The following is a 13,728-nucleotide window of genomic DNA, read 5'->3' as shown; positions in this document are numbered from 1 at the left end:
ATTCCTATTTAAAGCTAAATACTTACCTGTAAAAGAAATCCTAATATAGCTACAATATAAATTATAATTATATTATAGCTATTTTAGGATTAATATTTATTTTACAGGCAACTTTGTATTTATTTTAACCAGGTACAATAGCTATTAAATAGTTAAGAACTATTTAATAGTTACCTAGTTAAAATAATAACAAATTTACCTGTAAAATAAATCCTAACCTAAGTTATAATTAAACCTAACACTACCCTATCAATAAAATAATTAAATAAACTACCTACAATTACCTACAATTAACCTAACACTACACTATCAATAAATTAATTAAACACAATTCCTACAAATAAATACAATTAAATAAACTAGCTAAAGTACAAAAAATAAAAAAGAACTAAGTTACAGAAAATAAAAAAATATTTACAAACATAAGAAAAATATTACAACAATTTTAAACTAATTACACCTACTCTAAGCCCCCTAATAAAATAACAAAGCCCCCCAAAATAAAAAATTCCCTACCCTATTCTAAATTAAAAAAGTTACAAGCTCTTTTACCTTACCAGCCCTGAACAGGGCCCTTTGCGGGGCATGCCCCAAGAATTTCAGCTCTTTTGCCTGTAAAAAAAAACATACAATACCCCCCCCCCAACATTACAACCCACCACCCACATACCCCTAATCTAACCCAAACCCCCCTTAAATAAACCTAACACTAAGCCCCTGAAGATCTTCCTACCTTGTCTTCACCATCCAGGTATCACCGATCCGTCCTGGCTCCAAGATCTTCATCCAACCCAAGCGGGGGTTGGCGATCCATAATCCGGTCCAGAAGAGGCTCCAAAGTCTTCCTCCTATCCGGCAAGAAGAGGACATCCGGACCGGCAAACATCTTCTCCAAGCGGCATCTTCGATCTTCTTCCATCCGGAGCGAAGCGGCAGGATCCTGAAGACATCCAGCGCGGAACATCCATCCGGACCGACGACTGAACGACGAATGACTGTTCCTTTAAGGGACGTCATCCAAGATGGCGTCCCTCGAATTCCGATTGGCTGATAGGATTCTATCAGCCAATCGGAATTAAGGTAGGAATTTTCTGATTGGCTGATGGAATCAGCCAATCAGAATCTAGTTCAATCCGATTGGCCGATCCAATCAGCCAATCAGATTGAGCTCGCATTCTATTGGCTGATCGGAACAGCCAATAGAATGCAAGCTCAATCTGATTGGCTGATTGGATCAGCCAATCGGATTGAACTAGATTCTGATTGGCTGATTCCATCAGCCAATCAGAAAATTCCTACCTTAATTCCGATTGGCTGATAGAATCCTATCAGCCAATCGGAATTCGAGGGACGCCATCTTGGATGACGTCCCTTAAAGGAACAGTCATTCGTCGTTCAGTCGTCGGTCCGGATGGATGTTCCGCGCTGGATGTCTTCAGGATCCTGCCGCTTCGCTCCGGATGGAAGAAGATCGAAGATGCCGCTTGGAGAAGATGTTTGCCGGTCCGGATGTCCTCTTCTTGCCGGATAGGAGGAAGACTTTGGAGCCTCTTCTGGACCGGATTATGGATCGCCAACCCCCGCTTGGGTTGGATGAAGATCTTGGAGCCAGGACGGATCGGTGATACCTGGATGGTGAAGACAAGGTAGGAAGATCTTCAGGGGCTTAGTGTTAGGTTTATTTAAGGGGGGTTTGGGTTAGATTAGGGGTATGTGGGTGGTGGGTTGTAATGTTGGGGGGGTATTGTATGTTTTTTTTTACAGGCAAAAGAGCTGAAATTCTTGGGGCATGCCCCGCAAAGGGCCCTGTTCAGGGCTGGTAAGGTAAAAGAGCTTGTAACTTTTTTAATTTAGAATAGGGTAGGGAATTTTTTATTTTGGGGGGCTTTGTTATTTTATTAGGGGGCTTAGAGTAGGTGTAATTAGTTTAAAATTGTTGTAATATTTTTATTATGTTTGTAAATATTTTTTTATTTTCTGTAACTTAGTTCTTTTTTATTTTTTGTACTTTAGATAGTTTATTTAATTGTATTTATTTGTAGGAATTGTGTTTAATTAATTTATTGATAGTGTAGTGTTAGGTTAATTGTAGGTAATTGTAGGTAGTTTATTTAATTATTTTATTGATAGGGTAGTGTTAGGTTTAATTATAACTTAGGTTAGGATTTATTTTACAGGTAAATTTGTTATTATTTTAACTAGGTAACTATTAAATAGTTCTTAACTATTTAATAGCTATTGTACCTGGTTAAAATAAATACAAAGTTGCCTGTAAAATAAATATTAATCCTAAAATAGCTATAATATAATTATAATTTATATTGTAGCTATATTAGGATTTATTTTACAGGTAAGTATTTAGCTTTAAATAGAAATAAGTTATTTAATAAGAGTTAATTTATTTCGTTAGATAAATATTATATTTAACTTAGGGGGGTGTTAGGGTTAGACTTAGCTTTAGGGGTTAATCCATTTATTAGAATAGCGGTGAGCTCCGATCGGAAGATTAGGGGTTAATAATTGAAGTTAGGTGTCGGCGATGTTAGGGAGGGCAGATTAGGGGTTAATACTATTTATGATAGGGTTAGTGAGGCGGATTAGGGGTTAATAACTTTATTATAGTAGCGCTCAGGTCCGCTCGGCAGATTAGGGGTTAATAAGTGTAGGCAGGTGTCGGCGACGTTGTGGGGGGCAGGTTAGGGGTTAATAAATATAATATAGGGGTCGGCGGTGTTAGGGGTAGCAGATTAGGGGTACATAGGGATAACGTAGGTGGCGGCGGTTTACGGAGCGGCAGATTAGGGGTTTAAAAACATATGCAGGGGTCAGCGATAGCGGGGGCGGCAGATTAGGGGTTAATAAGTGTAAGGCTAGGGGTGTTTAGACTCGGGGTACATGTTAGAGTGTTAGGTGCAGACGTAGGAAGTGTTTCCCCATAGGAAACAATGGGGCTGCGTTAGGAGCTGAACGCTGCTTTTTTGCAGGTGTTAGGTTTTTTTTCAGCTCAAACAGCCCCATTGTTTCCTATGGGGGAATCGTGCACGAGCACGTTTTTGAGGCCGGCCGCGTCCGTAAGCAACTCTGGTATCGAGAGTTGTATTTGCGGTAAAAATGCTCTACGCTCCTTTTTTGGAGCCTAACGCAGCATTTGTTTGAACTCTCGATACCAGAGTTAATTTTATGGTGCGGCCAGAAAAAAGCCCGCGGAGCGTTAACAGCCCTTTTACCGCCGAACTCCAAATCTAGGCCTTAGAGTTTTAACTGATTATAACTATACTAGTTTTATTATTGAATGTGAAAAGATGTGATTTAGTATATACTAATTTGGAAGCAATTTTAGACATTATTTTTAAACTTTTTTATTCTAATTCCGGTGTTATATAGTTACGAGTGACTATATTTGGATATATATTTTTATGATCAAGTCTGCAATGAATGATTGTTTATATAAATTTAGAAAATTTGATGATCTGATAAACTTGAATTTATTTCTTCAGTATAGCAATTTGCATGTGCTTTATTTATTTTTTCCTAACAGTTTTTTTTTTTTTTATAAAACGATTTAAAAAAAAAAAGTTTTTTATATAGTTTTCCATATTTAATTAGTGATTGCCATACACTGTTAGACGGCCGTAGGTGCCACCTCAATTCTTTGTTTTCCAAAATCCCTTTTTTTAACTGCACAAGTTGTGAGAAGTGCAGTTTAGTGAGGTTGGCAAGTCTAACATTAGCTTAAAGGGACAGTAAACCTTAAAATTAATGTTATATAATTCTGCACATAGTGCAGAATTATATAACATTATATTAGCCAACCATTATTTAACATAATATTGCCTTTTTATTTTTAGCAAAAAATGCTGTTTTACAGACCCGCTCTCTGGGCTCTGCTGAGCGGGTCTGGTTTTTTTCCTCAGCGCATCGGGCCAGCTGTATAGTCACAGCCTGGCCCGACCGCGCCATAAGACTAAGTGCAGCTCGCTCCTGCTGTCAGACAGAGCGGGAGCGAGCTGCACTTAGTCTTATGGCGCGGTCGGGCCGGGCTGTGACTATACAGCTGACCCGATGCGCTGAGGAAAAAAACCAGACCCGCTCAGCAGAGCCCAGAGAGCGGGTCTGTAAAACAGCGTTTTTTGCTAAAAATAAAAAGGCAATATTATGTTAAATAATGGTTGGCTAATATAATGTTATATAGTTCTGCACTATGTGCAGAATTATATAACATTAATTTTAAGGTTTACTGACCCTTTAAGTCTCAGCTTTCACAAATCCTTTTTATCTGTATACTATGAATTATGAACCTATCTGACAGAAATGCATAGATTCGCTAAAAAAGTGGGTTAAAATACCACTATCCCTATCTGCTAAAGTGTTTGTCATTAAGATGATGCTCTTTCCAAGAATACCTTTTCTTATGCAGAACATCCCGGCCTTCATTATGGCTAAAGATCTTCATAAGTTTAATTCTCAATGTATACAATTTATCTGGGGTAAAAGGAAGCCCTGTATAGCACTGAAAAATGTAGCACATCTCAGAACGGATGGGGGGTTGGCTCTACCCAATCTAAAATTGTATAATTATGTATGTTTAGTTAAAAATGTGTTAGACTGGCTAACAGGGGCAGAACACATTACGAAAGTAAGGAGGCAGCAATGTATCCTCTATCTCTCAGGGCTCTGTTGCATTATCCTTTGACAAAATCCTCTGATAGAATGAATTTTCAATATACGATTCATAATATCACACTTGCTTGGAAGAAATTATGTCACAATTTAAAGATAAATCATAAAATTTCACAATACCTACCTATAAGGGGAAATCCTCAATTTATAAGTGGCACTGAAACTTATGCCTTTATAGATTGGGCTAAAAAAGGGCTAACTCAAATTTGTCAATTAATTGAGATGCAATCCAACTCTGTTAAATCTTTTGACACATTAGTTAAAGAATAAAATCTGAAAAGATCACAGTTTTTTTGCATATTTACAAGTACGACATTTTATCAATACCAATAACTTGACAGAAGTCAGATCAAATAATTGGAGAATTATAGACCCTATTATAAATGTCTATCGGACTGGGAAGCATTCAATTTCTTATTTCTATAAGAGTATAATATCTTTAGAAGCTAAAGAAAAAAATATCTAACCTCTATGCTAAATGGTGCAGGGACTTTAGGAAGTTAGAGGAAAAGCAATTCAAAAAGAGCTTCTCGTTAATCTCAGACTATACTCGGGCAATCTCATTTAGAGAAGCACATATTAAACTATTGAATAGAGCCTATCTAACCCATCTCTCAATGTCTAGATGGAAAAAATCAAGAAATTATTAAATGCTCAAGATGTAGCTCATCTGAAGCCAACCTGGTCCATGTTTTTTATTCCTGCCCTAAAATACTGCAATTTGGGTGCAAAGTAGAATATTGGCTCAATAACTTTTTACCAATTCATTTCAAATTTAAGCCAGAACAGATTATATTTCTTGTAGAGGAAAAAGATATATACAACAAACACTTAGTCAATACAGCTATATTGGTGGCGAAAAAGATGATCTTAAGAAGCTGGAAGGACAAGAAAGCTGCTAATATAGCAGCTTTCATAAAAAATATGTCGCTCCAAGTAGCAACAGATTTAAAAGTCCTCATGATTTTTCTAGATAATAAATTAAGATTATTCTTGATAAAATGGGAAAGGTATATATTGTCCCTTCCAGACACCATACAAAGTAAAATTCTATCTCCACTACAGGATTCCCCTTTACTACAACAATTAATGCTGACAAATAGATATCAACACCTTGGAAGGCTGGTTAACCTCAGAAGTCAAAGTTAGTGGTCTGAGTCGCCCTTATGTATGACTACAATTATAGATGGGGAGGTGCCAGGTGGAGGCGCAGGTTCACTCTGTCAATCGATTTAATCGCTGTATATTAGTCTTCATCGGTTTTCATCTGTAGAGATGAACTCCTATTTCAGAGTAGAAGGATTGTGCTATGATACCAAATAAAGACACCATTGTATATTTATTTTGTCCAACGCATTTCAACGGGCCCATCCGTCTTTATCAAGAGCTTTAAAAATTTGTAAAGCACTTTTAAAAGCTCTTGATAAAGACAGTGTTGGGAAAAATAAATATACAATTCTTTAACCTGAAAACCTGTGAAATCCTTTTTTGCACAAAGAAAGAGCCGGATATCGAAAATATATGCTGCGAGTATATACAGGCCTTATATGGTGTCTTTATTTGGTATCATAGCACAATCCTTCTACTCTGAAATAGGAGTACATCTCTACAGATGAAAACCGATGAAGACTAATATACAGCAATTAAATCGATTGACAGAGTGAACCTGCGCCTCCACCTGGCACACCCTATCTATCTGCACAGATTTCAGGAGAGACTGTGGGACGGCTGTGGTTCTGATATCTTGAGGGAAGTATCAATCCATTTAGCACACTGCTTTGTGTGATTATAGATGGGGAGGGGAGATGGGAGACTTTTTCCTTTCTTCTCTCTCTCTCTTCTTTCTTTTTCTTTATTCCCCCCCCCTCTATTTGTATTTTGTATGTCTATCCGTCCTTTGTAATATTTGTCTTTTGTTGCACTGTGTAAGCAGGGTTGAATATATATTCTTCAACTACTCTTCTAATTTAGGTAAATATATCATATCATTCTAACATAGATTTGAGAATTTGGGAATATATTTTCACTGTATATCTTATAAAATGACCTTTTATCGATATTTAAAAAAAAAAAAAAATAATAATATTTTTATTAAAGACATGCAATAAGAAATGCATCTCATGGGATATAAAAGCGAAAACATTTCAACAAAAGTCAATGTCCCGGCTAAGAGATTACTTTGTGAAAACAGGTTTAACGGTCTTCTAATTTACATCTTTTTCTTATGAGAGTCTCTCATTAACTAGCCACAGCCAGTCTTAACTGATTGAGTACACCTTATAACAACAAACATCCAGAAAAATAAATAGCAATTAATCCAGTAGGATCTAATACACAAGGCAGACAATAAGCAATTCTTAGCCCACGTTATGTCCTAAATGTGGAGATCAATAAATGTGTTATAAAATGTTTTTAAAACAATTTTTAATGATGATTCTGCCCCCGGCCTTTTTAAAGAGTGTCATGAATGTGAGGGACAACTGGTTCCTGTTCGAGGTGAGAGGGGATTCTGACCAATGTATTGTTATCCCTGAGTTAGTATCAGAATTATACAATTCCTTTCCTGTATTGCGACCATTCCATTAACGTGTTCATGAATTTCCAATGTCCCTGTCTGTATGTGATGGTATTTTTCCAGTTGTATCAGATTGTCAACCTGATTAATCCAATCCTCCACCCCGGGTATATCACTTGTCTTCGATCTCTGAGGAATCAGGAACTTTGCACTGTTCAACAGAACAAACATCAATGCTCTAAGTGTTCTACTTTCAATCTTGGGGAGATTTAAGTAGAGGAGTGTTTTAGGGTCATTAGGAATTGTTTTCCCTACTAGTTTAGTGGTGTGTGTTAAAACTTCTACCCAGTATGTATCCAGTTTAGAGCAATCCCACCAAATATGAACTAGGGTGCCCTATCCCCCACATCCCCTCCAGCATTTCCCGCTAGTCGTCTTGTATATTTGTTGCAGTCTGCTTGGTATAAGGTACCACCTTGATAGGTATTTGTAGCTAGACTCCTGAATTCTAGTGGAAATTTATGTTTTTTTTTTGTAGCTTCAAACGCATTCCACCATTCCTGCAGGGGAATATCAGAGTTTAGCTCCTTTTCCCAAGCCCTCGTGTACGTAGGTAATGCAAGTTTATCTGGCTGTAGGAGTATTTTATATAAGATTGATATTGCGTGTCTAGTGTTTGTTTCCTTTTGTTTCCTTCACACATATCAGTTCGAATGTCATCAGTGATCCTACCAGAAGATCCTTATGTTTGTGCGTGTCTAAAAAATGTGTCAGTTGGGCATGAGAGTACCAATTCATGCACCCGTCACCTAGCAACTCCTGCAGTTCAGCTAATGTTCAAAGTCTGTTCCCATCCAACAGAGAGTAAAAAAGTCCTATCCCTGAAAGTCATGTCCTGTGTCCGATGTGCATTTTTAAGATTCCAAGGTAGTGTTGGGTTTTCCCACAGAGGTGTCAATGGGGAGTGGATGGAGGAAACTCTGGTCGTGGTGCTAAGTGATTTATCCCAAAGGAAGAAAAATTCTGTTAACAAAGGGTATGTGGTTACTGCACTATGTCTATACTTCTTGTGTAGCAAGGCAACGCTCCAACATTATCTACCCCCATGATGTTGCAATCCAATCAGACCCACACTTTGTGTGGGTTGTTTTGGCACCAGTCTAATAGCCGCTAAAGTGTAATAGCTAGTTTGTAGGTGTTGAGATTAGGTACTCCAAGCCGTCCCCTATCTCTAGGGAGGTAGAGTGTGTGTTTAGCGACTCTTGGCTTAATTTCCTTCCATATATAATGCTCCAATTGCATTTGAAGGCCATCTAGGAAGCCTTTTGGGAGGGGTACAGGTGTGGTCTGCAAAACATATAAGATTCGAGGGAGGACGTTCATTTTTATAACATTAATCCGGCCTAGCCAGGATATTGTTTTGTTTTTCCACCTGGAGAGGTCTGCCACAATGTCACTCTCCAGGCTCTTGTAATTGCTCTGAATTATTACCTGGGGATCTGGAGACAGATTCCCAGGTATTTCATTTTAATTTGTTGTTGTTTTAGCGGGCAATTATGTAGTAGTCTGGGCAGTTCTTCGGGTTTATAAGTAATGTTTAGGATTTCGGATTTGTTAAGGTTCAAATGAAAGTTAGACACTCTCCCAAAGTCTGCAATTATGCTAAGTGCCTTCGGTAGTGCTGTATCAATATTGGTAAGTGTAAGTAAAACGTCATCGGCATATAATGCCAGTTTATGTTCTGTGTTACCCAATGTAATTCCTGTGATATACATACTCCCTCATTTTTTGTGTGCCAACATTTCCATTACTAGGGCGAATAAAACCGGGGACAGGGGACATCCTTCACGAGTCCCGTTTTGTATTATGAATTTGTCGGATAAAAGATTGTTAACTTTGACCTGTGCTGTAGGTTGGCTATATAGTGCGAAGATTCTATTTATAAAGTTATCACTAAACTTCATATGTCTTAGTGTCCCTTTTAAGAACCGCCAGTGGACCCTGTCAAATGCTTTTTCCGTGTCTGTAGATACTAGGACCACTGGCAGCTCCTGTCTCTGGGCATGAGTAATGAGCTGCAAGACCTTCAAGGTGTTATCCTTTGCCTCTCTGCCCGGTACAAAGCCCACCTGGTCTGGATGTATTATACTAGGTAGATATTTGTTGATTCTAGTGGTCAAGCCCTTTGCATAGATCGGAGTGAGATAGGCCGAAAATGTTCAGGCCTATCTGGTGACTTGCCTGACTTAGGCAGTACTGAAATATGTGCTGTCAGCATGTGTTCTGAAAAACCACCTTTCGTGGTTAGTGAATTAATGAAGTGAGTCGGGCTAAGACATGATGTAGGAATGTTTTATAATATTTTATTCCAAGCCCATCGGGCCCGGGGTTTTCCCATTTGGCATGCTAAGGATGGCCTTCCTAACCTTGTCAATAGTGATTTGGGAGTCTAAGAATTTGGAGTCCTCTGTCGAGAGTGTGGGGGTTCGGATATCAGATAAGAACCTGTCAATGTCTATTTGTTCGCTTTTATTGTCCAGATTGTCCAGTTTTTCATAATATGTCCTCATAGTATTCGCTATAGCTGCACTATCTCTGAGAGTATTACCAGTCTCATCTAGAATGTTGTATATATGTGAGTTTAACTGTCTACGCTTGATAGCTCATGCCAAAGAGGTACCTGCCTTATCGTTAGTGTCAAAATATTTCTGTTGTAGCATGGTGGATTTTTGTTGATATTTTTGTAGAAGATAGTTGTGCCAATGTGGAGTTGAGAAATTATCTATTGGATTTATTATTCCTGGCTTTATGTTTCATAAACTCCCCCCTGATAACGCCCAAGCTGTTGCAGTGGATGTGTCCACTGCTGTATTTTCCTTAAAGTAATGCTCCAATGTAGAGTCTACTTCTATCTTAATCAGTGGGTGGTCGAGGATCTGTTCATCAAGTTTCCACAGAAACGGGAGAACAGGAGTGTCGGTCCACTCAAGATTACACTGCACCGGTGTGTGATCTGACCATGTGAGTGGGAGTATCCTAGAGTCCCGTACCCTTGATAGCCCTGCTTGGTCAGTCATGAGGTAGTCAATCCTCGTGTATATCTGGTGGGGGTGTGAGAAGAAGGTATAGTCCCTAGCTCTTTGGTTGTTATCTCACTATATGTCGGGGCCCGTGCTTTTCCCATTTGGCATGCTAAGGATCGCCTTCCTAACCTCGTCAATAGTGATTTGGGAGTCTAAGAATTTGAAGTCCTCTGTCGAGAGTGTGGGGGTTCGGATGTCAGATAAGAACCTGTCAATGTCTATTTGTTTGCTTTTGTTGTCCAGATTGTAGTTTTTCATAATATGTCCTCATAGTCTTCGCTATAGCTGCACTATCTCTGAGTATTACCAGTCTCGTCTAGAATGTTGTATATATGTGAGTTTAACTGCCTTCGCTTGATAGCTCATGCCAAAGAGGTACTTGCCTTATCGTTAGTGTCAAAATATTTCTGTTGTAGCATGGCGGATTTTTGTTGATATTTTTGTAGAAGATTGTTGGTTAGGTCATTTCTAACCTGATGTAGGGATTTTGTGATTGTAGTTGATGTTGGATTTTTTTTTATGTTCCCCCTCCCAGTATCTGATCTGTGCCAATGTGGAGTTGAGAAATTGTCTATTGGATTTATTATTCCTGGCTTTATGTTTTATAAACTCCCCCCCCTGATAGCGCCCAAGCTGTTGCAGTGGATGTGTCCATTGATGTATTTTTCTTAAAGTAATGCTCCAATGTAGAGTCTACTTCTATCTTAATCAGTGGGTGGTCAAGGATCTGTTCATCAAGCTTCCACAGGGAGAACAGGAGTGTCGGGCCACTCAAGATTATACTGCACCGGTGCGTGATCTGACCATGCGAGTGAGAGTATCCTAGAGTCCTGTACCCTCGATAGCCCTGCTTGGTCAGTCATGAGGTAGTCAATCCTCGTGTATATCTGGTGGGGGTGCGAGAAGAAAGTATAGTCCCTAGCTCTTGGGTTGTTATCTCACCATATGTTGTGCAGTCTTAATAATCTAAACTTGGTGTATGCTGCCTTAATAACTCTTGCTGGGGTGCTGGACTTACTACTAGATGTGTCAATGGTTGGATCTAAAGGTAAATTCAGATCCTCCCCAAATAATACTGTGCCTTTAGCTAGCTCCAACAACTTATAGCTTATTTGTTTGAGTAGGATTTGTTGCTCTTGGTTCGGGAGGTATACGCTAATAAGTGTGAGCATTTGGGCAAATAGAAGGTCAATAACTATTATATACCGCCTGCCTCGGTCTTTCTCTACGTGTTGAGGTTGAAATTCCATTTTGTTGCTAAGAAAAATACTCACCCCTCCTGCCTTTGAATCTCCTGACGCTAAAAAAGATGTCCTGTATCTGCTACTGATAAATTTGGGCTCCCTACCCTTTTTAAAATGCATTTCTTGCACTAATATGATGTCGTCTGAATCCTTGTGGAGTTGATTGAAGGCTATTGATCTCTTTGCAGGGCTGTTTAACCCCTTTGCATTAATAGTAATCAGGGAGATTAACCTGTTTTGCATGGTGACAGCCCTCCCTATTTCAGTGGTTAAGTGGAACGGTCGTTATCCCTGTGCTAGCTAGTTATGGAGTAGGCCAAGGGGGGCGTTCTATATGTATTTAGTGATTTCAGACTGCTAAGTGCTTATAATAGGGGCCTATGGAGCCAAAGTATGTTCTTTAGTGTGTATTGTCTGGATATCTAAAGCAAAAATACACCCAATGAGTGTGATAAGTTCAAGTAAGAAGCAATGTACCTGTTTACAAATAAATTCCATTTGAGGTCCCTAAAACAAAGGCCAGGGAACCAGACAAGTAATACAATAATTTACTATAAGTGTTACTTCAACAATAAGGGAGCTATCCCAAACCAACTTGCCCATTGGAAGATAAACAATTTAAATATAAACAATATTAAATATGTACATTACACGACCTGTGCTTCAGATTATTATGAAAAGTCCTGCTCACAGGAAGAGTACATGCCTGTTCTCAGTTATTGTCCCTATCTTGGAGCAAAGAACCGACTGCTCCGTGCAGTGGAGTTAAGTCTTCGCCTGTCAGTGCTGCTGATGTTGAAAGTTCCTTGTCTAGTGGTGTAGCTGTGGTTGCTCTCGGAGGTGATCTGGTTCCCTTTGGTGGTAATGTCAATTGCAAGGCTTTGTAGAAATGTGGAAGGTCTTCTGCGGACTTGTAGACCACCGTGGTATCCCCTCTTGTTGCAATTATGCTTACCAGGAATCCCCATCGGTATGTTATGATCTCTCAGTGTGGTGGTTATATGATGGAGGTCTCTCCTTTTCTGCAGAGTGGCAGGCCTCAAGTCAGCAAAAATCTGAGTCCTCTCTCCAGCATGCATGGTTTTCTTTCTTTCTGGAGCACTTTAGGATCTCCTCCCTGTCTTTAAAGTTTTGTAGTTTGAGTACCACGTCTCTCAGGGGTGCCTTGGGGGGTCCCTGTGTGCTCTTTCAATTGCTATCTCCGGAGCATTATTGTCTCCTTTTACTGATCTGAAGAGGGCCTGCAGATAGCCCTTCAATGCTGCCGGGAGTATGGTCTCAGAGACTCCCCGTATACGGAGGTTGTTCCGTCTCCCTCTATTGTCCAAATCTTCCACTTTCTCTAGAAGATGGTGAATTGTTTCATCCTGATCATAGACCAACCGTAAAAGATGTTGAACATCATTATATGTAGTATTGTGGCTCTCTTCCAAGGTTGATACTCTCTTCACTTTAATAATATCTTTTTCATATCTCCATACCTCCCTTTAACCTCAGTCATCATCTCTCTTATATCCTCTTTTGTGCAGAGAAGCTTAAGATCTTCTTTAGTAAGATTTGTAGAATCTGATGTGGCACTGGTCTGGGTTAGTGGCAGGGACTGTGATTGTATGCAATCTGTATGTTCTTTATTAGAAGAGGTTAAAGGGGCCTCCACCTGTCTTAGGTATTGCTGCATTGTTTTTGTGCTATGTGTTCCTTCTGGCTTATTTGATCTGTGCCCTGGCATTGTGCTTTGTAGCAACAGACCATGTCTCTCCCAGCAGGCCCTATGTGCACGTTATTCGGCTTCTGTGTGTGTAGCCTGATAGGACCTCAACAAGGGAATTTTGTGCAGACCGGTTGGTTATATAATCCAACCCCACTGCTGCCTTTGGCTTGTTTCTGCCTGCTCCCTAACGTTGCCCAGCTGCTATAGAGAGGTTAGTGTCTGTGCTTCCTCGGGCTGGCTATCCTGTGTGGCTGTATCTGCACTTGGGTTGTGGCGTGCTGCAACAGTACTTGGGTGTTGGAATCGGAGCACTTTCAAATCACTGTCCTGCTGGTTGTCTGTATCAGTGCTTCTTTACCCAGCCTTTTCTGTATGAGCCGTCTGCACGGAGGGTAAGGCCTTGTGCGCGCACTGCTGTTGGCGCCCTTCTGTATATTCTGTTTAGGTTGTCTCCGTGCACTCTATGTTGGCCTGTAGATTTGCGCCCACATGCTG

At 39.6% G+C, this 13,728-nt stretch overlaps 1 protein-coding gene across 1 annotated transcript in view; it reads left to right on the top strand.

Moving 5' to 3' along the window:
- LOC128659943 (gastrula zinc finger protein XlCGF26.1-like) overlaps nt 1-13,728 on the top strand; it is a gene marked incomplete at its 3' end in the record, with an annotated part of 470,541 nt that overhangs the window by 87,917 nt on the left and 368,896 nt on the right. Inside the window, exon 4 of the mRNA XM_053713533.1 lies at nt 10,695-10,708. Coding sequence (XP_053569508.1) covers nt 10,695-10,708 — 14 coding nt within the window. The remainder of the gene's footprint in view (nt 1-10,694; nt 10,709-13,728) is intronic.

Source organism: Bombina bombina, chromosome 5 (genome assembly GCF_027579735.1).
Source record: "Bombina bombina isolate aBomBom1 chromosome 5, aBomBom1.pri, whole genome shotgun sequence".
Lineage (NCBI taxonomy): Eukaryota > Metazoa > Chordata > Amphibia > Anura > Bombinatoridae > Bombina > Bombina bombina.
Note: the sequence above shows the minus strand (reverse complement) of the source record. Positions and strands in the feature narration are given on the sequence as shown.